Source organism: Oryzias latipes, chromosome 2, assembly GCF_053564925.1.
Source record: "Oryzias latipes strain Hd-rR chromosome 2, Olatipes_Hd-rR_3.1".
Taxonomy (NCBI): domain Eukaryota; kingdom Metazoa; phylum Chordata; class Actinopteri; order Beloniformes; family Adrianichthyidae; genus Oryzias; species Oryzias latipes.
Genome location: NC_136238.1, coordinates 29995204 through 30023107, shown reverse-complemented (window position 1 = coordinate 30023107; position 27904 = coordinate 29995204). Strand labels below are relative to the sequence as shown.

The window sequence follows — 27904 nt, the reverse complement described above, 5'->3', positions numbered from 1 at the left end:
TCCTTCCCATCATCCATCTGTATACAAACTCCCCCACTAACTTACAGCCCCCCTAGCTAACATCAGCAGTACAACAAAAACAGCAGCAATGTAGATCCATCCATCTGTCCAGTTTGGATCGGGATTCCAGCTCAGACCAGGAAAACAAAGACATCTGTGGATCAATCATAGTTATGGATGATCAGAATGAAGCAGAGCAGGGAGACTGTGTTCTGCAGAGTTTAGTTTTTAATTTACAAGCTTTTATAAACTGTTTCTGTTTATCAGGACAGGATTTTCTTTATGTTTTTTTGACACAAGAACGATTTTTTTATACAACCCATCGAAGATAAAATATCAATAAAAACAGTTATTTCATTTTTCTTATTGCCTTGGGGAAGCATTACATAAAAACAAGGTTTTTAATCATATATGTTTTCAAAATGCACTCAACCATTTGGCTGAGCAGGAAGTTCACGGATATGTGATATTATTTCAAATGTAGTATTGTTCCCTGTCAAAACACAAAAGAAAACTTTTATTTGGAGTCTTGACAACAAAATGGAGCAGAAAATAAAAGTGGAGATGAGAAGTTTTTGCCTCCTTTCTCTGCCTGTGATGTGATGAAGGCTTCAGTTTCTGTTTCTGCTGCATCGACTGTGGGAGCAGAAGTTCATCAAACTTGTCTTCTCTGTTGCCTTAAAATCCCTCCAGTTTTCTTTTTAGAACTCATGTTTGTACAAATATACACAGATGATGACAGTTTTTCAAGTGACTCAACACTTTCCACAATGTGAGAGAAAGGAGAGGAACCTGAGGTAAACCTGCAGGATGGAAAACATTTCTGTCAGCAGCTTTGATTGGTTTAGATCATAATAGTTTGTCTTAATTAATATAAAATTCAGTTTTCTTCATCGTCTGAGGATATGGAGCAGCAGTTCTGAGGTGAAACAAGAAGGACAAAGAGAAGTGCTGGAGTACAGAACATCCACAAAGAAATCCATCTAAAATACTCAAAATAATCCTTGATTTAACCATCAAAGATGTTTGACCTCCATCCTGACACATTTAGGATCTCCAGCTGCAGAAAAACGTGTCAGATTTCTGTGTCGCTTCCTGAAGCTGAGAAAAAAACATTCTGAACTCCAGATTTTCAAATTACAGATTAATGAAGAGAAAAAAAACACAAACATGAAATAAAAGAGGCTGATGAATCTACACAAAGACTGAAAAGGATCCCAGTGCATCATGGGATATCCCCCTTTATCAACTGTTGTGGCAGAACCTCAGTCCTGTCAGCCTCTATAAACTCAGTCTGAGTGTGGAGCTGCTTTCTGGAGGATGTTTTCTCTCATCTGCTCCCTTGTTTTCCACGGGGAGTCGTGACCCCCCCCCCCCCCCCCCCCCCCCCCCACTGACACTAAGGATCCTTTTCTGTGGATTTTCCACGGTCAGTCCCAGGCCAGCAGGGTCTGAGTCCTCTCTGTGAAACTGTCAGCTTCTGTTGATGAATCTGAACTGTTGACATTAGATGAGGAATGTGTCTTCCTCTCAGTCTGTTTGCTGGTTTTTCTGGAGGCAGCAATGAAGGTTTGATGTTTTTATCCAAAAATGTCATGGAAGTAAAATCTCACATTCAGATTCAAGTGGACTGTCAGAGTTTAATAATAACCTCAGGACAGAGATAACCTGATCTGATTCATTCACACGTGTTTTTACTTCATGATTCATTACAAAAAAATCACAGACTGCTAAGTTAACAGTTTGGTCTCTCAATTCCTGCTGCAGTCACTTCATGGAGAGTAAAGATGAAGATAGGATGAGGCTTAGTGAAGGTTCCTGATATGTCTGATAAGGTTCCAGAAGGACCGATCCATCTGTGATCAGATAGATGAAGGCTTTAGGATGACGACTAATCTCTGAGACAGCTGAACCCAACAGAGAAGAAGATAGTTTGACACAACTGGACAAAGATGTTGGGGAATACTCAACATTTCATTGTTAGGTTACTTTAATGATTGAAAAGAACTAAAATGCTTTTTTTTATTAAGAAACAAGCTGCAGTCTGATTGGAGGAGATGTGAGTCTGTGAGTCTTCCATGCATTTTATCCGTCCTTTTTATTGTTATAAAAATGAGCATATGTGCCGGCTCAAACTTAGACATATGTAGGTTCAAGAAATTTAAGTAATTGAAATGGAAAAAGGATTACTGGAGTAATGTGACATTTAGTTAGATAAATACGTAAATTTGAGTTGTATAAACAATTATTGAGTTTGAATAAATTTAACTAAATTATTTGTTACCAATAGAAGTAAGTTTACAAGGGAAATGGAAACAAGATCAGAAACTGGTGCCTTTACTTCGTCTGTTATTTGTCTCCAAGCAGAAACTGTTTTTTTTGATCATGCAGCCGTGTCACTTTTTTGATGGACATATAATCTTCATACGCTGTGATTAAAATCTCAGACTCCGTCTCAAGTGTCGCGCTCTCTTTTTTTCCCCACGTGTTTCCATGGTGATTCCAGAAATCGGAGATCTATTGAGAATGTCTTTATGTACCTGCTGTGCACGTGGAATAACCCAGGGTTAACAAGTCGAGCGTAATTACGCCAACTCATATCCTGTCATTTGGAACCGACATACCCAGAGTAAGCAAGTTCAGGCGGATTTCAGCCAGAGTTCAGGATTAAAGTCAGGCTATTTGTAAGGAATGATTAGAAACAGAATAGTTAGAAACTCCTTTTTACATTTTATTAAACTAACTTTTACCTTTTATCACATTAATGGCTTAACCTCGATTCACTATGTATTATCATCTCAAAATTATATTACACTCCAGACAGAGCACAACCAAGACTATTGTCTCGCAAACATTCCTTTAACATCCTCCCTTTTCATCTTTGTGTGTTCTGGTGTATGCGTTCTGGCAAATGTCTCTGAGATCTGACACTTTAGGTGCTCTGACCTTCGAGCATCTAGCCTGCAACAGTCTGTGGTTCTGAATATGCAAATACAAGGTATATATGCCAGGCCTTTTTCTGAACTCCTTTGTTCGGACTTTGAATGCACCATGTTCATCTGTCTGCAACCCTGCGTACGAATCTGTGGTCTTTGTGCGGAGTAAACCTAAAAAAGATAAGTTACTGTCTCTAAGTCATTATTCATTATTTCTGTGTGCAAGAAACTGACGGGGTTACGAACTAATACAATACAGTCCTTTCTAGAGAATCCAGTTTCTTCACACTATTTTAAACATGCTTCCTGGAATACTCCCCGGGAACAGCAGAACTGCTTCGTTTGTTCTCTTCATCCACAAACAGAGAAACAGATCTTCACAGCAGGAACCACTGTGGACTTCACTAACATGCTTTAGTCCAATCAGATCAGAGATGTTTTCTCTGTTTACTTAGCATTAGCCTAAAAGTAACGTGTGCAGAAACTGGATGTTTCCTTTATGGTCACCGTCTGACCACACAGAGAAAACCATAGAGATCAACCAACATGAAAGAGACAAACAAGACATGAAGCTTCAACAAGGACACTCTACCATAGCAGCTGGATTCCAGTGAGTCTGAAAGGACAACAAAGAAAGAAATGAATCCTGGATGTCAGATAATTGACTATGTTTCCTGTCAGGAAGTTCCTCTCTCCCCCTGACTGCTAAATGCCAAGTTCTCTGGTAAAGAACATTATCTAAATCCAACCATGAAGGGACTTGAACCCTCAATCTTCTGATCCGGACTCAGACGCCTTGTCCATTAGGCCACATGGTCTGGAAGAAGCCCCAGTTCCAGCTGACAGAAGTCTGGTTCTGATCCATCAGATCTCACTAGCAACAGAACCAAACCTTCACGTGTTGCAGCAACAGTTTCCATGTTTGGGAGGATCTTCTGAAGAACAGCTCAGTTCCAGATCACATCATGATGTTTGATGTTTTCTTCATTCCAGGAAATCATCTGTGTCTCCTTTGATCTGTGCTGAGTCAGCACTTTGACTTCTTTTCAACTTTAGATCCATCATTTACAATCAAGGATTTATTGATAAATATTATTTATTTACAGAAACTAAAGAGTAAATGTATTTCTCATCCAGCAGTGATTGTGGTGTTTGGAAGTCTTTTATTTTGAAATTCCTCAAGGATGATCATCATGGTGGGATTTCTAGATCTGCATGAACTCATCCTGAATCCAAAAGACAGTGGAGCATCAAAGAATCCAACCCATCTCTGCCAACATGAGGCTCTTACTTTGAAAAGTCTCAGACTTCCTGCAGGGAAACAGGCTTTCTGCTGCTGCACTGACAGATGTGCACGAGCTTGAAAGAGCTTCCTGACTGAGGAGCTGCAGACTTTCTCCTGCAGAGCAGCAGCTGACTTCAGCATCGTCATGGGAACACAGTCTGCTGCTGCTTCTGGAAACGTCTTCAAGGCTGTGGTGGGACTTGTTGGTCTGGAGGACAGATTCTCTGAGCAAATGCTGCTTCAGCTTCAAGCTTCAGCTCTTTTCTTCTGGCAGAGCTTAGAAGAAATGGAAACCTCCTTTGTTCTGACTGTTTGCTCCAAATCCCAGATTCAGGAATTCCTCCAAGAAGTTCAGCTCAGAGATCATCAGCAGAGAAAAGCCTGAAGTTCTGATGGAAAATGACAACAGAACATGATCAATATTATTGATCCACATGGAATCCAGAAGAAACTCTGAGGTGAAGACATGAAGACACAAGCTTCAGAGACATGAGGAGAAGTCAGAGTGGATTCATTCTGGACTTTCTTCTCACATCTTCTCTTCAGAACATCTTTGTCTTTGATCCTTCAAATCTTCTGAAATCTGATCATCCATGGATTGTTTTTGTGGGATCAGATCCAGAGTTGCTGAAAGTTCTGCTGCCCTCTGCTGGTCAAAGTGTCCAAACAGCAGAGAGGAGATTCTCTGGGATTCATTGGAGTCCAGATTCTCCTGGATGTGAACAGTCTCTGCTTCTGGAACAGAAGAGTCCTTCTCAGAGCAGCATTGAGGATCTGTTCTGTCCGGCTGAGAGCGCTCCCTGCTGGTAGGAGACAGAACCACATCAGCTGCTTTTCTTTGGCCGTTCAGAAACAGTCTGGAGACTCTAAAAAACCTCCACTTCCTGAAGCAAACGGATGCAGAGCATCATGTTTGATCCTCTTCCTTCAGAAACGGCTCCATTGTTCCATCGCTCAGCAGTTTGACTAAAGCAGCTGAGAGTCTTGATGCAAACAGACCTCAGCAGCTCATCCAGAACGCCATGACAGAAGCACATGCAGCAGCACGTGCACGCTCCCAGAGAACAGCAGCTGATCCAAGTCCTGACTTTGAGGTGAGACCTTTCTGTTCTGCTTGGACCACACTTCAACATTAACTTCATTTCCCATCATTCCATCTGTCAGGAGAGAACAGCTGCAATCAGCTTCCTTCAGGAATGACCTCATAAATGTGTTAATTGAATTTAACTGAAATCGAGAAAACCTCTGTGTTGTTTTTTCACCGAAAGCATTTCTAAAATATTATTTGTCTTTGTTTTTGACTACAGTTTAATGTTTATTTATACTCGTAATTATTCTCTTTAAAAACAGTTATTTAAGATTTATTGCTGTTAAATTTCTTTTTCAATAATTTTTCTTTGTTCATTGAAGACATTTCTTTATCATTTACTCTACTTCAGGAATACAATAAACAAATGTGATTAAGGTTAATTTATTACCTGATGCGTTTTGCAGTCAAACCTGAACATTGAATTGAGAACGACCCAGTGTGATGACGTCACAACAGCTCTCAAAAAGTATCCTCGATAAATTTTTTCCAATTTTTTTTGTTTTTTTATTATCTCCTGATTTTTTTCTAACTATTTGAAGTTTTTTTTAACCATGTTGAGGTTCAGTTAAGCAGTTTATACTTTTCTTTTTAAATACAGTTTCTGCACGTGACCCGGAAGTAAACAGCACGAGGCGCTAGCAGCGTTAGCTTGTTAACCGGCTAGTAGCGTTAGCTTGTGTTGAGAGGACGGTGGTGTTTTGTTGGGACGTTTGTGAGGTTTTTGGACAGAAAGGACGATACGTGATTCGTGTGGGAACTCTCAGCATTTTCCAAAGTGTCGTAAATGAGTGAAGAAGTGTTGAACGGAAAGACAACGTGGATTGCTGTGATTGTTGTGAGACTAGCAGATGATCGATCGGAGCTGCAGTGAAGAGGACGGCGGTGTTTGTGGGAGTTGGAGCTGAAGATCGGAGCAGGAACCATGTCTTCAGAACCTCAGGAAGGTTCTGTCAGAGAACAACTTTCTGCTGCTGAAGGAACCATCGTCCAGAACGAGGAGGAGCTCTGTCGTCAGCGCAGACTGCTGGATAGCAGCTGGAACCCGCAGCTGCAGCTACACATAGTCGGTACGTGACTAAATTTTGAATTCATTGGATTTCCCTGATTTATGTCACTGGAAAGGGATTAAATAAAGATTTTCCAATGGTATAAATACCTTTCAGATAAAGTTATGTCACGTTTACGTGATCACTAATTGTTTTCCTGAATAAAAAGCAAAACAATAAAATGTTTGTGACCAGAAATCAAAGATGAGAGTTCTTAGTGTCAGGACTTTCTCATAACTGTCCAATCAGGAAAGGGAGGTATCATTGCAGAGATATTCAAAAGAACTACAAGAATTAAAGTTGATATCATATCAATTTTTATTTCCTTATTAACAAATAATAATGAATTAGAAATATAATCAAGAAAATGATCCAGTTTAGTTTGAAGCTTCACAGAAAATGATTTAGCTTAAAAAACAACCTTTAAAGCATTTGAAGTTATCAAAATAGAGATTCCAGACTTTCATTTCCTGGTTTGAACTATATGTGGCAGCGATTCCAGGCTTCACCAAAATAATTTTCTTCTTTGGAGCCATGGAGCCAAAAACTGACAGCAGAGCAAACATCAAGTATAAATATCCAGGCGGCAGACCAACTTTTAAATTAAAAAAGTTAAAACGCGGAAAACCATAAAAATAATGTCTAGAAAGTCTGCAAAGCTATTAATCTAAAGGATAAAATTACTATGAAATAGATTTTTAAAAGTCGTGATTAATTTTTACAATGAATAAAACAGTTATTTTATAAAAATTCTAGAAGTATTTGTTGGACATTGACTGCAGCCAATCAGCTTACACAAAACCGGTCACATGACCTCATGATCCAGCATTCTCTGCTTGGACAGAGAGGCATGTGAATGAGAAAACAGTTCCTGTTAACTTAAATATCTCATGAAATCTGCAGGAATAAAACATTAAAAATTGAGTATTATTATAATTAAACATCAACTTAACTTAGAAAACTGACGAGTGTTTTTGTGAACCATAAATGTCGTCTGGAAAAGTCGTATCTTCAACTGCATGGATTGAAAAAAATTCACGAAGCAGGTTAAAGACAAAAATTTGGACTATTTTAACACTAGATTTTCTTGCATGTGTAACATTCACTGATCTACTGAGGCTCATTCTATAGAACAGAAAATGCTGCAGCCTCTATCAGCTCTATCAGCTGGTCTGGCAGAAAGCTCTGCTGGCTAAGCTAGGTCATGCGTGCATGCGACTTCTAGGTACGTTCACTGCATCCACCTGTGGACAAATACAGCGCTGGGCCTCTCTACATTTCCAACAGTGGGTGAGCCTGATCAGGTCATGTTTACGATGCTCTTCAGGAACCCCCACTTCTCTTGGGCCTCCTCCTGGCTGGGGATGGGCAGCTCCTGCCTTGCTCTCTCTTGGACCTCCAGCAGGGTGGGTGTCTGTCTGGAGCCTGGGGTGGGGCTCCCTTGGGGAGCTGGCGGTCATGCCTGGGGTTGGGGGGGCTCACCCGCAGCTGGGGGTGCTCTCCCTGTGTGGGACCGTGCTCTGTATGGAAGCGATTGTGTTACATATTTCAAAATAAAAGTCAATACCAGAAATGTTTTTTCATTTCCAAAATGAAGTTGCATCAAATGACCTCAAAATTCAAATGAAAAATCAATTCTTCAAAATGCTTTTCCCTTTTCTTCTTTAACATCGCTCATTCTGTGACATAATTAAAGGGAAAATGCAAAGAGGGGATTGCACTTACCTTTTCAAACTAGCAATATTCAATCCCAGTCAGCATTTCCAGGGGGGAGGCGGGGCAATGACGTCAGTGCTCACTCGGAGTGGCTACATGCTCTGCACGAGCCAAGCATGTCTGATCATTGCAGCCGGAGTCTTCATGTTTGTGTAAAGTGAAGGGAAGGGAAAGGTGCTTTGTAACATTCAACGCTTCAGACCTCAGTCCGTCTGACTGTGTCTCCCGGGAGAACCGAGTCTCTAAGCAGAAGAGTAGCTTTGAGGCGGCTTTTAAAGGCAGAAGTGCCGCTTTGGGCAGTCCTGAGAAAACATGCAATCGTGTGAATTTGTGTTTCCAATCGTGTCCCGACAAAATAAAGGCTCAAGTTTTTCCTACATGTTTACAGCCAAGATGCACATTGTGGCATTATGCCTGCAGTACAGAGGTTAAATGCATCAGAAGCTTAATGTTGTTGTTGACACGGATTAGCCGGATCCCAAACTCTTCTCCTGAATCTTATGGTTTTTTTATGATACTCATGTTTCTGTGAGCATCATGTTTCACCCTTCTATTGACGTGTTCTCCCTACAATGACCAAGGTAGATAAAAGTGGAAAGATTTCATTTAATCCATGGACACCAGTGAAGATCACAAATCATTGAAGAACAAAGGTTCAGAGCACTGTCTAGTGGGTATAGATGACCCTACTCCCAATGTTACAGTGCCTAGGATAGCACAAGGGTTACAGGCTAAGAGCCTTCTGACTCTATTTCCATGTTCATCATTTTGTTGTTTGGCAAAGGGAAGGTTTCCCTCAATCTTCTCTGATTACAGTTTCTTGCAATTCTTTGCGAGTCGTATTCAAGTCAGTAAAGAGGTTTGGTTCTGCACTCTGCTTATGTCTGTGTTCCAATTCTTTGATTTTATTCTGTAATTGCTGCTGTTTATTCAACTTTTGTCTTTTTTTGCTGTTGCATAAGAAATGATGCTACAGTACCCCTTAAAAAGGCCTTTGCACAGTCAATAGTCAGCATATCTTAGTTCAGTTTTAATGAGAGGAATGAAATCTTTATCGTTAAGAAAAGAAGCATTCAGTCTCCACTGTCTAGTGCGGGGGTCGGCAACCCGCGGCTCAGGAGCTGCATGCGGCTCTTTAGCGCTGCCCTAGTGGCTCCCTGGAGCATTTTCAAAAATGTTTGAAAATGTAAGAAGATGGGGGAGAGAAATATATTTTTTGTTTTAATATGGTTCATGTAGGAGGAAAAACATCCGGCGTAAAACATTGCCAAGTTTACCATGCGACTTGTTCGCTGTGGCGACCCCTGATGGGAGAAGCCGAAAGAGGAAGAAGATGTAGGAGGAAAAACAAGACAATACAATAATGTACGTTATTTACGATTTAAACACTTTGCCCAACACTCAAACATCAAAAACCCAATTTCCCCAAATACACAATATATACAAAAACCCACAGTTCAAACCCAAGTCCCGCAGTTTTGCTAGCAAAAAAAAGAAATGCTCAGGAGGAAAAATGAGTGTTCCACAGTCTCATGCGTTTGGTGGGAGGCCGCTCCGCCTCACTCCTGGAACGCATTCCACCCTTCAAAGAAGCTGCACAGATCCTTTGATGGGTGGAATGCTCTTTGGGAAAATATATTCAGTAGGCAAATAATCTGAGCTGGGAAAGGTAATCCGTATGAGAGATCGCTTGGTCCTCCACACAACAGAGCAGTCACGTGACGCGTCGTTCTCCGCAGAATGCACTGCAGGGCAAATAAACATTCAATAAATCGTTAATACTCATTTTGTACTTAGTCATTTTGATAGTAGGCTAATATAGCTAATATAGATACATATTGCATGTGTTGCCTTCATTATAAGTAGGCCTGGGCGATACATCGATCAAATGAATTAATTCGAATTTTTTGTTACGGGCGATTTCAAAAATAACTAAATCAAGTTTTTATGTGGCGCATTTTTGGCTCCCCAGAGCTTCCGTAGCGTTAGTATCACACGGCGACACGCGATAATTGACACATGAAGCAGCTAGCGACAGCATGGTCACCGGTGACAGTGGTGAAAGTTTGTTGTTTGGAACTGGTCTGGGTTTACTGGCACAGACGTGGAGGAAGAGACCCCCCCCCCCCCACGCTGCTTAAAGCCCATCGGGGTCAAAGGCTCTCACGCACACCCGCGTGGCACGCGGTCAGTCCTCTTAAACACGCACGCGCCCTGACACAGAAACACATACTCATTCTACAACGCCTGTATAGTTAGTTCATTAGTTGTTACTGTTATTTGTTAATAAAGAATACAGCAGGGCTCGACATAGCCATTTGTCCGCTGGCCCGGTCCTGTTTTTCGAGCAGTACGGACCACAAGACTTTATTTTTTACTTGTCCGCTCGGGCCACTAAAATATCTAACAATTAATACATTTTTCACCTTTTACAATAAAGTATATTTTGCGAAAACGTGTAGATTTACCTCGTCTTTATAATTCACTTTTTCTGCTAGTCCTGTGTTCAGACTTCAAGGGTTTCTATGGGAAACCTTTTATCACTCTTCTCCTCCTCTCCCGCCTGCGCGCGCGGCTGTCACTGCCGAGCACCACGCGGCACGCGCCCACTCAATTTTTTTTTCAAACTTTATTGAATGTAACAATTCAATACTAAACAATGTTAAACAGCAACAACGAAGGAACAAGCCAGTGGGTTATTATTACATTTTAGGCAGATATATTTAAACTGACACACATATCAGCGCGCCCCCTGGTGGTTTTTCACCGCGATGATCATAAATCCAACACCGTCATTGAAGAGAGACTGAAGCAAGTCAGAGATGTGGAAGACATGGCAGGAATAGATAGGAATATGTTAGTAGTTATTAATTAGTAGTATGGACAGCAAGATATTTAATGAATGCATTGAAGATGAAACTGTATGCACTAAGCTTTAAGCTGAATGTCAAAGAATCAAAGGCAACTCAAAATACCTGAATCTCAGACTCAAATGGAGTATAAGGTCAAACTACTTAATTTTGTTTTTCTTTACAACACTGTAAGCAGTAAGTATTTCTAGTTAGCTGAATGATCTCAGTAATTTAATTGTATTTAATTTTTCAATTATTTAATTTAATTAGGTAACTAAAGTAACTAAAAAGTAAATGTAACTTTGCAACAGTAACAAAAAGCAGAACCTTAAGGCAGTCAGGGCAAAAAAGTCAATAAAACTTCTTAACTATTGATTAGGAACAAATGTGAAATAGCAGTGATTAGAAGCAGTTGACTTGGGCGATGTCCCCTAATTTGGCCGTTGACGATGTTTGCTGTCAACCATCGGGATGGACGATGACATCGTTGGGGGGGGGGGGGGGTATTTTTACATTTTTCGTTCTTATATAACTGCTATTCGTTATTTTGCTTTTTTCATTTTATTTCCCAACTAATGGTTAATCCGCGATGATCCAGTATAAACTGAGGGAAGTGACTTTAACAGAAAAAGTAACAAGCAAGATAGAAAAGAAGTAGTCCGCTCCCGCACTTAGCGAAGTGGACCGGCGGAGTGCGGATTTACAGCTTTGTGTTTGATGGGAAGGGGGGGGGGTGCTTTGTTACATGAGCGGTATGTGTGGGAGATTTAAGACTGCGATCCGTCCCGCAGCTCTAGGGGTACTACCTACCGAACTCAGAACCGGGTCTAAACGTGTGTCTGAGCACAGCTCGGATCGTCAGCAGACACACAGAGGTTTGAGCATCAAAGCAGAAATGTCGCTCAGTCCTTAGAAAACATTCAAACATTCACGTGGATTTGTGTTTCCAGTCGTGTCCCGACTAAATAAAGGCTTATGTTATTCTTACAGGATGCAGCGCCACCCAGAGCTAATGTTGTTAGCCCGTGTTAGCATACTGCTAATCCTGGCTCCGTTCAGAAAAAGCACTGACCACACGGATTAAAATTCAAATGATGAGCGAACAGGTGTTTCATAATAACCGTAACATTATTAAAAGCACGTTTAAAAGATCATCTCGTATTTTACCGAGCTGACATGTCAATATATATAGCCGCTCGGCGCTGTTATCGTTTTGTATTGAATTGTTACATTCAATAAAGTTTGGAAAAAAAGCCGCTCGGCGGAAGTTGTATCCCTTTCCGGTTTTCAAACTGCGCATGTGCGAATACTGCGCATGTGTGAATGATTTATTCCGACCGAAATTGTGACCTTAGTGAACGTTTTTATATTCTGAAAACATTTTTTTGGGCCCATGTACACGGTTGGATTCTAATCCGACCATTGATCCCATCAAGATATTTTGTACATGTAACCGCGGCTTATGGTGTCGACGCGCAACGTGGCGGGGGCGTGGCATCACGATGGTGGTCTCTCCATCGGGATGTCAGTCACCCATCACGATGGACGATGATATCGTCCATCGGCACAACCCTAAGAAGCAGCATGAAAACCTCTTAACTAGTGTTAACTACTACACTGCAGCGCTCTCTTCAAAACATCTGAAACAGACTAGAGCAGATTTAAGTTTGATATGCTCTATTTTTAGTCATTGAAAAGTGTATAAATAAGTGCTAGATGTCACCAGAATGCAACAAATTGCACCATATTAAAATTTTCCCCCGGACCCCCCTAAAGTTGCAAGCACCTGCGGAGCGGCGGGTCTCGCTGTGCGCGGTGTCGGGCCAGTAACTTTCAAAAACTACTGGCCCTGTGGGCCAGTGCAAATTTCTGGGCTATGTCAACCCCTGATACAGTGTTGTAATTTTTACTTTTACCGATATATTCATTACGCGGCCGCTTTAGGATTTTGTGTTCGGAGGAGGCGGGGGGGGGTCTGACCGCGACTCCTGCTGCTTAATCATTTTCTCCGTGGAAAAGACGGGGTTTCTTAATTTAATTAAAACCTTAGAGCCCAGATATGAGCTATATTGTTATCCTTTAGAAAATGCTGCTACTCTCAAGGTGAATGTTTGTCTCCTTTTAGTCTAGACTACAAAGTGTGACTCAAGACACAGCTGGGACTTTAGTAAGGAAGTAACCTTTTTATTTTGGATAAGTGAAAACAAGTTTAGAATAACGAAATTAGACAAAAACCAGACAAAGGTTATATAAAACAAGACACGATTATTTAAACACAAGTCCAAAAAGGGAGTAAGAAGAAAAATCTTATACTTAACTTTGATTCCAAGAGCGTGTTCATTCATTTATTATTCCTCCCAGAAATGGGGGTTACATTTGTCTTGGGTTTGATTAAATAAAAGCAACATTTGCTAAAGTTGTGTGCCGTTTGTACTTATTGCTTTCCTTAAGTAGGGTGGGCGGGGGAAAAAAATCGGGAAAAAATCGCAAATCGAATAAAAAAAAAAAAATCTGTCAAGGTGATGGAGGCTCGAGAGCCGGTAGGACCCAGACGCAGAGACGGGAGGCCAACGGGTTCAGGACTAGAGGGTTAATTAACAAAAAGGGCTGAGGATGGATTTTGTCATCCCGAGCAGGATGACAAAACAAAAACAAAAACTTGCTGTGGCGTGGCGAGGGACATGGAACATATCATGAACAGGGCTACAAGAAGCTAATGGACCAGCACAAGAGGAAGGCAGAGACAAGACTTATATACAGACAGGGCAGACAAGACACAGGTGAACACGATCAGGGCATGATCTAAGATTGTGATCGGGATTATTGTTATTTCGTCAATTCTATGTATTTCAGCTTTATGTGTAAAAACAATCGTCAAGTTGTGAGAATGATTTGTGCCTGTTTGAGTAGAAAGTGAAATATCTGTCATTTGGAAATTTAGATCTCCATACATCCACAAATCCAGTCTCCATAGACAAAGATTTAAGGGTTATAGCCATTTTGGATAAAGATGTAGAAAAAGAATGTCTGTCCAGTTGTGACATTATACAGTTAAAGTCTCCCCCATGAGTAGAATACCAGAGCTACGCTCTAGATCTGCTATATTAGTCTGTTTACTAGAATGAATCTTCCCTCCCTGTCTTTGTGTACTTTAGTTTCAGTAAAACTAACTTCTCTGTGTATTAGTATAGCCAAACCCCTCACAATGTGATGAGTAGTACACTTTATCTGCCCGAGACCTTTTTAGTTTCTGATGTTCATCATCTGTTAGATGTGTTTCTTGTAGTAGTGCAATTTGGCACCTATAATGTTTGACGTGAAGTAATATTTTTTTTACTTTTGATTGCCACCAAGACCCTTCACATTAAAGCTTATTATTGTCAGCCCACCCATGGTTAACTTAAAATGAGTAAAATATCAAAATGGGGTTGGTAACACTGTGTTGGAGGCCGAGGTAGCCATCTGGTACACATTGCAAGCAAACTTCTATAAAGAGGTATTTTGGAGACCTCATCTGGGCTGCTGGAGTCCTGCCGCTCGTCAACACTGACTATGCGAATGTTTCCCCGCCTCATTGTCCCCTCCATATCTTCGCACTTATCCCGTAGTGTTGTAATTTCACTTTGGAGCTCGGTTATGGTAGACTGACCACGTAGCTTTTTCTATTGTTGCCTTTTTTATTTGCTCTTATTTATAAAAAGAAATACTCAAAAATGTTTTATGTATGTCCTCGTTCATGCAAAATGCTACAAGAACATTCTAAAAACACCTAAAACACAAATTTAATAGAAGTGGGTTTTTAAACACCAACTTGCAGTCACATAGAAAATGTTGTCTGCCCTCTTGTGGTGAAATTAATACATTGTACCGTTGACACCTGAGCGTAAATACCTTTTTTTTCTAGTGAAACAATGTACAGCTGGTTTAATAAAGATCATTTAGGATAGGGTTGGGCGATGTCCCTTAAATTGGCAGTTGATGATGTTTGCAGTCAACCATCGGGATGGACGATGATATCGTGGGGGTTGGGTAGTTTTTTGTTATTATATAATTATTATTCGTTATTTTACTTTATTACTTTATTTTATTTCCCAAATAATGACTCATCCACGATGATCCAGTTTAAACTGAGGGAAGTGACTTTAAAAAATAAATAAATACATTACATCTGAGCCGGGGTTGTTCGTGTCCCTGGGGGGTGGGTTCTGGTCCTTGCTCCTGAGCGCTGGGCCCCGCCAAATTTCCAACTGTGGCAGAGCCTGGTCGGGCCGTATTTACAACACCCCTTGTGGGCCCTCTTTTTTCCCCGGGGTTCCCCCCTCCTGGGCGGGGGCGGCGGGCCCCTGCCTTGCTCCTCCCTGGACCAACCGTGGGCCGGGCGGATGGCTGCCTGGAGTGCGGAGAGGGTCTCCCTTGGGGGGTCCTGGCCTGTACCTGGGGTTGGGGCGGGGGGATGCCCGGAACTCCTGGGTGGTGGTGGGGTGCTCGTCTGGGGCTGTGGGCGTCCTTCTCCGGTGGGGCCCTGCGTTGGGCTCTCCCGGCGCGGCGGGCGGGGGCTGCTCTCCTGTTTGGGCTGGGGCGGCGCTCTCTTCCCCTCCGTGCCTCCCTGCTCTCTGGCTCTGGGGGCAGACTTACAGTTTTGTGTTTGAGAGGGAACGGCGGATGCTTTGTTACGTGTGGGAGACTTAGGACTGTGACCCGTCCCGCTGCTCTACGTGAACGAATTTAGGAGAACCGGGTGTCCCGGTAAAAGTGTGTGTCGGGGCAGCTCGGAGCGCCAGCTCACTCTGCGGCTGTGGGGTGGTGTAAGCTTCAAAGCAGAAAGGCCGCACAGTGCTTAGAAACCATTCAAACAATCACATGGATTTGTGTTTCCAGTCTTGTCCCGACAATATAAAGGCTGATGTTATTCCCACATATTTACGTGCAGCCTGGATGCAGATTGCAGCCTTTCCTGCATGGATTTATGTTCATGTTAATGTTGTTAGCCCGTGTTAGCATACTGCTAACCCTGGCTTCTTTCCGGCTCCGTTCTTCAGCACAACCCTAATTTAGGATTTATTGAGGGCCACAAAAAATCTTCCCGTGGGCCGCCATTCGCCCCCGGGCCACAACCAAGATCACTGAGTGTCTGAATCCCCACATAAGAGATGGGGTAGGGCAGTGTTTTTCAACCTTTTTTGAGCCACGGCACACTTGACAAAAATCCAGCAGCACCCCAGCATTCATCTGTTTTTTCTAAAAGTTTTAATAAAAGTTAAAAGATTTAAAAAATGTTTGATATGTGTTCGTTGTGGTTTCAATGCATTTAAGAAAAAGACTAATTGTGCCCTGAGACGCTGTCACTTTCACCCAATGCATCATGGGAGATGTAGTGCAAACAGCTGCCGAACGCAGATAGACTCGCTTCTCTGAGCTTCATAGTTTGTTTCGCAGAATCAGGACAAAGAAGTGATGACTTTTCCATTTCTGATCTGTAAGTGTAATGACATGTGATTAAACCTCCAAGAATTATTGGTGGAGACAGTTAAAGGGGCGGCACTTTTGCGAAACCGCCTGAAGCTATAACTAAATTGCGGTACTATCATTCTTATCAAAATTTAAAAATTTAATAGAATCAAATAAACACAAAGAAAAACGTATTTTATGATGTTTCATATTCCTAACTATTCTGTGTTTCATCAAGGCCTGTTTGGATGAACAAAGAGCTGATATCCTGGAGATGGTAAATGTTTTTAGATCACTTAATGGGGGCAATTTCACACGGCACACCTGACCATCTTCCCCTTGAAAAACACCGGAGTAGGAAACACAAGATCAATGACCACCACCTTATTACTGTAAAAGATGAGTTTGTCAGTGTGGGGAGTGTGTGTTTATTAAAATGTATAGAAACCTTTTTTGAAAACTTATGAGTTTCTTTAATTAGGTGTTTAACCTACTGAAGACTGAAAGATTAACATCACCCCTACCTGTCTTATCTGTAAAAGAGAACCAAGACAAACTATTTCTTGACAATACACATACAGTATACCTTTAAAAGTATAAAAGTTCTCCTTTTTTGTCTTTTTTTCCCTACAGTCCCCCCTCAGCATTTTGCGAGTGAAGAGGATCTGTGCAACCAACAGAGCAATTTAAGAATGGAACACAGGGAACAAGAACCTCCACAAATTAAAGAGGAACATGAAGAACCAGTACTTCCACACATTAAAATGGAACATGGAGAACCAGAACCTCCACAGATTATAGAGGAACATGGAGAATCAGAAACTTCACAGATTAAAGAGGAACATGGAGAACCAGAAACTTCACAGATTAAAGAGGAACATGGAGAACCAGAAACTTTGCAGATTAAAGAGGAACTGCAGGAACGAGAACCTCCACAGATTAAAGAGGAACAGGGAGAACCAGAAGCTATACAGATTAAAGAGGAACATGGAGAACCAGAAACTTTGCAGATTAAAGAGGAACTGCAGGAACGAGAACCTCCACAGATTAAAGACGAACAAGTGGAACAACAACTTTCACAAATTAAAGAGGAGCCACAGGAACTCTGCATCAGTCAGGATGATGATCAGCCTGATCTGAAGTGGGAGACTGATACCTTGATGGAGATCCCTACATATGAGGAAGATGAGAACAGTGAAGCAGATCTAAACAATCAGCAGAGCTTTAATGTAACTGATAGTCAGGATGAAGAAGGAAACCAAAACAAAGAATCAACATCAACTACAGATGAAGAGACAGAATCAACATCAACTACAGATGAGGAGACAGAATCAACATCAACTACAGATGAAGAGACAGAATCAACATCAAGTACGGATGAGGAGACAGAATCTGCATCAACTACAGATGAGGAGACAGACCCACAGAACAGAGATCAGAGGATGAGTTTTAGTTATTTATCTCAGCTCAAAACAAACATGAGACACACAGGAGAGAAGCCTTTTTCTTGTAAAGAATGTGATAAAAGTTTTGGTGTAAAATCCCATCTCAAAAAACACATGAGAACTCACACAGGAGAGAAGCCTTTTTCTTGTGTAGAATGTGATAAAAGTTTTAGTGAAAAATCAAAACTCAAAATACACATGAGAACTCATACAGCAGAAAAGCCTTTTTCTTGTAAAGAATGTGACAAAGGTTTTAGTCAAACATCTCATCTTAAATCACACATGAGAACTCATACAGGAGAGAAGCCATTTTCTTGTATAGAATGTGATAAACGTTTTAGTGATTCATCTAGTCTCCAAAAACACATGAGAACTCATACAGGAGAGAAGCCTTTTTCATGTAAAGAATGTAATAAAAGTTTTAGTTTTGTATATAATCTCAAAACACACATGAGAACTCACACAGGAGAGAAGCCTTTTTCATGTAAAGAATGTGATAAAAGTTTTAGTGAAAAATCAAAACTCAAAATACACATGAGAACTCATACAGCAGAAAAGCCTTTTTCTTGTAAAGAATGTGACAAAGGTTTTAGTCAAACATCTCATCTTAAATCACACATGAGAACTCATACAGGAGAGAAGCCATTTTCTTGTATAGAATGTGATAAACGTTTTAGTCATCTGTTTACTCTCAAAAAACACATGAGAACTCACACAGGAGAAAAGGCTTTTTCTTGTGTAGAATGCGATAAACGTTTTAGTGATTCATCTAGTCTCCAAAAACACATGAGAACTCATACAGGAGAGAAGCCTTTTTCATGTAAAGAATGTAATAAAAGTTTTAGTTTTGTACATAATCTCAAAACACACATGAGAACTCATACGGGAGAGAAGCCTTTTTCTTGTACAGAATGTGATAAACGTTTTAGTCAATTATTTAATCTCAAAAAACACATGAGAACTCACACAGGAGAAAAGCCATTTTCTTGTAAAGTATGTAAAAAAAAATTTTAACCAAACATCCAGTCTCAAGACACACATGAAAACACATTAAAGGGGACTACCCTTTTCATGTAAAGAATGTAATAAACAATTTAGTTCTGTATCTAGTCTTTTTGTGTAAACAATATAAAAAAAGTTTTAGCTATGTATTTAGTCTCAAATCACCCCTTTTTGTGTAAAGTATTTGCCAAAAGGTTTAGTGATGTAGTTGACCTTAAAACAGAGAACTCATGCAGAAGAGAAACTGACCTGAGGTCAGCTATTAAACCATCCTGATCTTTCATTTAAATGTATACAGGCTTATGGGCTCCAGACCACATTGATGCAGTTATTTAGTAATAAGGAGGCAGAAGTGATTATTGGATGCATTGAAGTGAAACCCTTCTTTTTTATTCCTCTGACTTAAAATTGTAATTTTTTAGACATAATTTCTAGGTGTTTGTCATCTATAAGCCACTATGCTCACATATCTCAAATCAGGGATTGTGTAATGATTCTAAACATCATGAGTTTCACTTTTTAAGTTATTTAACTTCATGAAATTAATTTTATTAGATATACTGCTAAATAGAAATGTGCTGTTTTGAATTATGAGGGTAAGATTTGATTTTTTAAAAATGCTGATAATGTTCAATTTTTGTTGGTTGATTTTTCGTAGTAGAATTTTGTACTTTATGTTATTTTTAAAAGTTTTTGAGTTAACCGTTGTGGTTGTTGTTTATGTCAGGGACACTGACAGACGAAGTGTGTATTATTCTACACCGTGGAAGCCCGATCTGTTTCTTCTGCAAAGTGCGTTAATTTCTCATATTGCACACTTTGAAGGCCATTAACCTGCTCACACCATGGTCACTTACAAAAGAAAGAAATATTCAATCCGTTTATAGTACTTTCTTCTTGTTATTTTTTGGATTTAAATTGCGTTTTTCTCAAAAAGCGGACTATTTGTTACGTGATGTGGCACATTGTCACTGTAACATAACGCACCGGTGGGGCCAGCACTGACTTTGACTACAGCTGCAAAGGAACGGGATATCTATGCCATCACGATGTGTTAAATAAAATCAGTTCAGAGTTAAAATTCACCTTTTAGTGCTTGCTTTTGTCAATATGATTAAGCTAAAGGTTGTGGTAAAGAAGCCAGCGCAGTGATGTAGAATATTGAAGCTATGTGACCGGAACTTCTTTTTAGGCGTGCAATTATCACTGTGGATTATCACTTTTTAATCTATACCCATCAGCCAATCAGAATCAAGTATTTACCCGGTCCATGGTATAAGCTATAACTATGTTGTCTAAGTCTTTGTGTTATCATGACGAAACCAGAATTATTTTATATTGTACATCTCTAAATCTAACACTATATGGTTCATAAATATTTCGGTATTGTTTAAAATATAAAATTATAAAGAACCAGACTGATTCATGTTTTCTAGTAGACATTAGAACTGTTCCTCTGTTCTTTTTGGTTCTCAGTGTTCTGTTCCAATCTTTACTGTGTGGAATAAAGTGGACGTGAACATCAGTCAGAAGTGTGGAGTCTTTCTCACAGTGTGGGTTTCTGCTGTTTGTTGGTTCTCTGCTGGTTCCAAAGCTGGACTCCTCAGGTCCAGTTCTGACTGCTGAACCCATGACTGAGATGAGATCACAGAGCTCCATCCAATTAGTTGATTGGTTCATCAGTCACATTGACCATTTTGTCTTTCTTAAATTTGCCTGTTTCAGCTCTCAAACATTTCCAACTCTAGACCTAACACCCCTTTCTCTAGCAGAGTAGGTTTTCTTGTACATCTTCATGAAGGAACGTCCAGCTGTTCCAAACTGAAACCATCGGAAGTAGCACTGTGTAGATGCTCTCCACTCACTGAAACCACAGTTTTTTCTATTCTGCATAGAAATGTGTGTTTCTGTATTGTTGATGTTCTTTCACTTGTTTTTGTCCAATTCTGACCTCTAGAGGAAGTTTATACAGATGCACACAAAGGCCGCCTTTACACTGCATTGTTCAAGTGACCCAATTCCGATTTTTTTCCTCTCACGTGGCACAGATTGGATATGACCGGTGAGCGTGTAAGCAGGAAAAAAGCGCATGGATTCCGTTTTTCTCAGATCGAATACAGGCCTCTCTCATATGTGGAAATAAATCTGAAATGAATCGGATACGTGCATTTGCGTGTGCCATGTAAGCAGACAGATCGGATATTCCCCAGTAAATGCGAGTCGTACCTCAGTGACGTCAATTCAGGACACCACCAACTGAGATCACATGACTTATTAAGATGCTTTTTGTGCGCTGATTTTGCTGTCAGCGTGTTACCTTTCAGCCTCAGGCTTCAGACCGTAGTTGGAAACCGCTGTTCCCGGTCCGGACGCAAACGGTAACTAATGAAGCGGGACACCGTTGCTATGGAACAGGCTAGAAGCTGTTTATTTCTTTGGGGGGCGTGTATGATCGGGACCGTGTGTGTGTGTGTGAGAGGGTGTGTGCTTGCGTGTGTGTGTGTGTATGGAGAGCAGAGGGGGTGTGAGCGCAGAGCGGGGGAGTGTCAAAGAACCGTAAATTAAAAATAAGGTGTCTCCCCCAAAAGTTTTGGAGTCTTTCTTAGCCCACTCTGGAGCTGCTGCTGCTGTTAAGATGAATAGAAACAGGACTTTATTGTTTCAGGATCCAACAAAAAATGTATTAAGTTTCAGTACAAATCAAGATTTTTAGCATTTATTGGATTTTTCTGTCTGTCTTACTTATTTTAGTGGCAGAAATATCTCTTCTTAGTTCCAGAGTCTGTCTAAAATTAAATAACGTCTGACTGTTTCTGCTAAAACACAACATTTGTTGATAACATGAAGAACTTTGGACTTTGTCTCTTTCATGATCTTTGACTGACAGCTAAACCAATAAATGTTTCTGAGTTGCAGTAAAGTCTTCAGTGAAATCCCAGACTGTCCTGGACTCTGATCCTGAAATCCTCCTGATGACAAAACCTTTGAAAGTTCAGAGTCTGGAAGGGAAACAAGCTGTGAGGAAACCTTCAGTGCAGAAAGAACTGCAGCTTCTTCAACTGGAACTCTGCAGCCAAATGAGCAGGAAGGATCTGGATGAATGGAGCTTCTGCTGTTCCATCTGTCTGGATCTGCTGAAGGATCCGCTGACTGTTCCCTGTGGACACAGCTACTGCAGGAAGTGTCTTCAAGGACTGTGGGATGCAGAGGAGAACGTCCACAGCTGTCCTCAGTGCAGGAAGACCTTCACACCGAGGCCTGTTCTGGGGAAAAATGTCATGTCAGCAGCTTTAGTGGAGCAGCTGAAGAAGAGCGGACTCCAAGCTGCTGCTGCTGGTCTCTGCTCTGCTGGACCTGAAGATGTGGTCTGTGACGTCTGCACTGGAAGAAAACTGAAAGCCATCAGGTCCTGCTTGATCTGTCCAGCCTCGTCCTGTGAGGAAGACCTTCAGCCTCATTTGAAAGCAGCTGCATTGAAGAAACACAGACTGGAACCAATGCTGCTGTGAAGATACAAATCTCCCAAGAGACACGGTTCTCCTGAGTCCAGCAGCCGCTTACACAGACCAGATGAACAGACGGCGGTCCAAAGTCTCCTCCGTTGGGTTCACTGTAACAAGAGGGGGATTATTTTGTTCAACTTCAAAAGCTCCAGACACGTGTGCAAAAGCGCCATTCTCATTGGTCGAATAGATTTCGACGCAGCGCGTCAGACCAAAAAAACGAACCCGAGGCGTTTTTTAAAAAATGACGCTTTTACGCGTTGCGTTTTTTGCGTCGGTGTGCACACTCACATTGGTGCCCCTTGTTTAGTCACGAGGCGTTAAACGTCGGCGAAAATCGCCGGCGAAATTCGTCCCGGTGTGAACAGGCCTTCAGGTTGTGGTTGTTTGGAGAAGTCCTCCTCTTCAAAGAAGTTCTCCTGACCATCTTCAAAGCCACTTTCTGCTTTTTCAAACGCTACTGTTCAACAAAAACTTGGTTTCTGCCACAAAACCAGCCTTAGACACTGAAACAGAATGAATCCAATGCAGAAATGTGTTGACACCTTTAATTCAAAGCTTCAATCAGTTTGAATCTCATGAAGAACATTTCAAAAATCCACATTTGGATCAGGCGTCTTCATCAGAGCACAACTCATGTTTCCAGGACTGTGACTCACCAATAGATCCTCATTTCCTTTACACAATCTGTTTCCATCATTTGGATTTTTCATCAAAACTTGAGTTAGAAAAGAATTGTTGCCCCAAAATGTCCAGTTTGAATAGTCTCCAGTTTGTTGTGTGTGGTTGCTAGGTAACAGGGTCTTTAATGTCTATGATGTCATGGTGGCTTTCAGAGTTGAACTCCTGAATATGACGGTAAACATTTGGATTGAACAAAAATGGGATTGAAGCTCATGCTAAATCCTGATCTCAATGCTGAAAAAACCTCCTCCTAGATTCTGGTTGTTTGGAGAAGTCCTCCTCTTCCAAGAATTCCTGAAAAAAGCCCTCATTTCTCCTGACCATCTTCAAAGCCACTTTCTGCTTTAGTTTAGTCCAAACTTGCTTTATGCTGACAACATTTACAGCTTGAATCCATCTGAAGAATCCAAGGAAACAAACCAATCTAAGTCTGCATTCATGCCACTTCAGAACCAACAAAGCATGTTTCCAGGACGCTGACTTACCAATAGAACTTGGGATTTCCTTTGCAGAATCCTTCTCCGTGTGTTTTCCTTTGTTTTTCTCCCCAAAACCTAAAGCAGAGATTTTTGCTGAGCTGCAGAACAAACGTCTGACTGCTTTAACCGCCGTTGATGGTTTGTTGTGTTTCCCTCTATAGCTGCTATGGTCATAGTATGGTTGCTAGGTAACGCTGGCTTTGATGATGATGACGTCAGAGTGGCCTCTAGAATGGACTTTTTTCTTGTGGAACCAGGAGCTGTAACCTTTAGGGCACTAGGACCCAGAAAGAGGTCCAGGCAGTGACGGTGTTCAGTGACGGACTGCGCAGCCGCACTTCCTCCAAACGCCACTATTCATCCAGCGCGTGGAGCGCCAGAGTCCAAACGGGCTTAAGGCGCTTTGATAAAGCGCTCTGGAATCCAGCTATGGTGTGCTAAACGTCAGGTCCAGAACGGAAGATGCCATCAATGAAGTCTGTCTGTCAGCAGCAATCCAACGCTGATGGGGTTTAGCTTGTGGAGGATTTGAATGTTCATTTGCTCTCAGGTTGGTTCTGTGCTGGAAGCCCCAACCCTCAGTTCAGTCAAGTTAGAAAGATGCTAACCAGCTGTTCCCTCTGTCACCATGGAAACACGGAACGCTTTAAAGTGGGACAGGATTTTCACGGAGCGGACTTCTAGACGTGGAGGATAAATACTCCAAGATGAATTCATCAGACATGAATCAAACAGTCTTTTCTACATAGAACAGAATGAAATCCACTGTGTTTTAGCAGCGTCTGTAGCATCACAGAGACGGTGTTCCACCAAAAACTGGGACCTGTCACATGTTGTTTCCTCGTGACAGAGCTGCAGCTTTAATGTCAATGATATAGAAGAAGAAGAATCCAAAACATTGGACTGTTTTCATGTGATCACATGGAAGCAGAATTAGGAAATCTCTAGGAAATCTGTCCTTGTTTTGTCAGCATGTTTGAATTAGAGTTTACAGTTAGACGACAATAAAGACGTGTTCACGCCAAGAAATTACTTTGATACTTTCTTAAAGCAAATCAGAAAGAGTTAAAAAGTAAAAGACCTAAGGTATTTCTGTGTAAAACTGTGTTATCATTTCACCCGATAGAAAATATGTTGTCATATATTAAATGTTGTCTCCTGTGTGGAGGTATTTCAGTTCATTAAAAACTGACATAAATGAGTAACGTTCACTGCAAACTGTGCAGAAGGCATGTTCTTTCTAAAACTGGAAATAGCACCAACCTTTTTTATCACCTGAAGCTGAGTCTCCATTTGATAATTCAATAAAAATAACATTTCATTTCCTCATTATAAAGCAACTTTATTGGAGTTTCATTTGTCATTGGTCTTTTTGAGCCAAAATTCTGAAGAAATCAAAACAAAAGGCTTTTCCAACAGAATCAGAATGTTAGCACGTGACCTAAGTTTGTTCACTTTGTGCTAAATGTTGATTTATTTGTCTGTTGTGTTAATAATATCAACAGTTCTCTGTCGCCCTCTGGTGGTTCATCAGAGAAGCCAAACTTTCACAGAAAGTGAATCAATAAACATGAGCTAATTCTTGATGCAGGTTTGAAAACACAGATGGAAAACAGCATCAATACAAATATTAGTCAATGTTTCCTTGAATGGAACAATTTCAGGATTTGTTGTCAGAAAAGTTGTGGAAAACTGTCTTGTAAAGTGTGTGGTGACGGTCCACTGTGGAAAATGACTGTTTGTGGAACATTGAATTGCAAGCCAACTTCAGCGGCGGGACACACGGAGAAAGCATTGACGTCATCGCAGGGTGGATGTTAAAATGCAAATGCAATCCCCTCTTTTCATTTTCGTTTTAATTAGGACACAGAATAAGCGGTTTTAAGTTTAAAATGAATAAGCATATTGAAGTATTGCTTTTTCATTTTTATTTTGAGTCATTTGATGCAGTTACATTTTGAAAATTGAAAAGCATTTCTGTTTTAACAGTCAAATTAGACATTTCTAAATGAATTGTGCTACACATTTACCAGAGAACTTTTTGAATATGAAATGTCAAATACTTTTTTCATTATGATTTTAATTAAGTGACAGAATAAGCTGTGTTGAGGAAGGAAATGATAAAGCATTTTGGTGGATTGCTTTTTCATTTTAATTTTGAGTAAAAAAAATGCAGATTACTTTTTGAAAATGAAAAAGCATTTCTGCTTTTGACTTTTCTTTATATTTATGCTACACAAATGAGGCTTTATAAGGGCTGTCTTTACTAGGGGTGTGTATTGGCAAGAATCTGGTGATACTATACATATCCCGATATTTTGCCGCAACATGTTTTCTTTTTTTTCTTAAATGACTTTAAAAACACTACCTGAATGTCAATATCTTCTATTGTAATAAAATGGTCAAATTCTGTTTATTTATTGATCAGTGTTAAGCACTGCAATTTGTTGGAAAATATAATCTGTCGCTTTGAGATTACTTTCCTTGTTGCATGTTCAATAAAGTCGAGAAGAAGAAAACCACGGGATTCGTCCGGATTAAAGATTAACAAATTTATTCCCTAACAATATTTCTAAAAAACAGAGTAAAAACAGAATAAAAACATATCGATCTGGGTGTCCAAAATCAAGGCCTGCAATACGCAAGAGGTTACATTCCGAATTCACATGCAGCTTGTCTGGAGACAGGAAAATTCCTTGAGTTCAGACTTTTAAGCATGTGGGCAGAACATCCTCCCCCGGGAGCAAGATGGCCGCCGAATCTCCGCCTCTGGTCGCTAGAGATTGGCTGGCAGGGGAGCCCGCCTACTTCCTTCAGCCCATGTTAGGAGTTACAGCATTTGGTCCTAGCTTCCTGCTTCAAACGTCCAGGGGGGTTATTTCAAAGACGGACCACTGTCCGACCACCAACAGTGTCCCCATGGGGGTCCAGCACCGTCGCCCGGATCCTTCTCCGCAGGCAATCAGTCCCAACTCTTTGTCCTTTTCATGTGAGTTGACACCTTCAGGGGGTTCCCATGAATTGAATTGAATCCTGGAGACAATTTAATTCTGGTCCATGTCAGATCTACAGTTAAGGCTTCCAGATGGTCTTAGAAGATCAAAGACTGTTTTCTCCTGAAGGGGGTTGGAGGTTGGAGCTGCATTCCTGAAACCTCTTTACATATGCAATTATCAGGAAGTCCCTTTTAATTGAAATGACTGAAACCCACACACAGTAAACCAGAAAGAAAACCTTCAATGAAATAAAATGAAGATAAAAACCTAGGAGAAATGAGAACCACAAAAAATAAATTCCTTCAGCTTGTATCTCATATATCAGTTGCGTTTACCAAAGCAAATTCATAGTGCTTTTATTTTGGTAACTAAAAATATAGAAAGGGAACAGTCAACACTGTCTGATTTCCACAACAAAATATTTTTCATTATATGAAAAACAAAGAATGAATGTGCCTTAACCAATACGTTTCTATTGGGGAAATAAAATGCTGTTTATTTTCAGCATTGCTTAATGTAGCTTTTCCAGTACGTTTACGAGCCTGAACGGTGTTTCTTTCCAGAAACACTAAAGCGTGATGATGAGGCAGCATGATAGAATAAAGGAAAGTTGCTTTAATGTAACAAAGAGGCTTTTTTATATATCAATCTGCCCTGCACCATTACAGTCACGCTTTTTCTCGCACGCGGTGTAAGGATTCAGTGGTTTGGTTTTCTTTGTCAGGTTTTTGGTTTCCTTCTTGTCAGTCACACCAGTTTCAGGTTCATAACCCACAGCTGTCTTCAGTTCAGTTAATTGCCCTCAGCCTATTTAAGTGTCTTGGTTTCTGTTCATCCTTGTCAGGTCATCTGCTCTGTTGTGACAGTTTTGTTTCTCCTCATAATTTTGTCATGTTTCAGTTTGCCTTTTAAATGTTTTATTTCCTGTCACCAATTCTGGTCTCCTGCATTTTGGGTCCTCCACCACCAGTTCCTGACACGCGGAAGTAAATTAACGTTGATTGCCACATTGTACACAAATGATCCATCGGGTCATTAAACTAGAATCTACTGCTGGGAGGTTCTGCAGAACATTTTTCCGCTTTGCTGATAGAAATTTAGCCGGTGCTATGTGCATTAACCGCCGTGAAGCTGCACTGCTTCACTCATTTTTATCTGAGCCGCTAAAAAGCACCACAATACACATTTTTAAATGTTGCTGGCAGCAACATGATACAGAGTTTGGGTTTGGTATCCACCCCAAGTAAAAACTAAGTAGTTCATGTCTCATAACGAAAGAAGCTGCCTCTGGCTGAGGTCTTCCTGTTTTGTGTGGTGCAGAGCTGCTCAAAGAGGCTCCCTGTACTCTGCAACCTAGCGGTTGGAGGTTGAAGTCAGATGAGAGTCAGATGCTGAAGGACGCTCATAAATAATTCAATAAAT

The 27904-nt window shown here is 40.8% G+C and overlaps 2 protein-coding genes and 1 non-coding gene across 4 annotated transcripts in view; 2 read left to right on the top strand and 1 right to left on the bottom strand.

The window, feature by feature from the left end:
* The window catches only part of LOC144987228 (uncharacterized), a 431641-nt gene extending 411296 nt beyond the window's left edge, over nucleotides 1–20345 (top strand). Inside the window, exons 1-2 of one of the 2 annotated variants that reach the window (XM_078936373.1) lie at nucleotides 5512–6378; nucleotides 17007–20345. In XM_078936373.1, the coding sequence (XP_078792499.1) occupies nucleotides 6234–6378; nucleotides 17007–18832 (1971 nt within the window). In that variant the 5' untranslated portion in view covers nucleotides 5512–6233 and the 3' untranslated portion in view covers nucleotides 18833–20345. Of the gene's footprint in view, nucleotides 1–5511; nucleotides 6379–17006 lie in introns of those variants that run through there. The other variant, XM_078936377.1, reaches the window with a different exon arrangement.
* Nucleotides 1–27904, top strand: part of LOC144986810 (uncharacterized) — a 508483-nt gene that overhangs the window by 452693 nt on the left and 27886 nt on the right. The gene's annotated exons all lie outside the window — the stretch shown is intronic.
* On the bottom strand, nucleotides 3682–3754 carry trnar-ccg (transfer RNA arginine (anticodon CCG)). Its single transcript has one exon. It is a non-coding gene; the product is annotated as a tRNA-Arg (tRNA).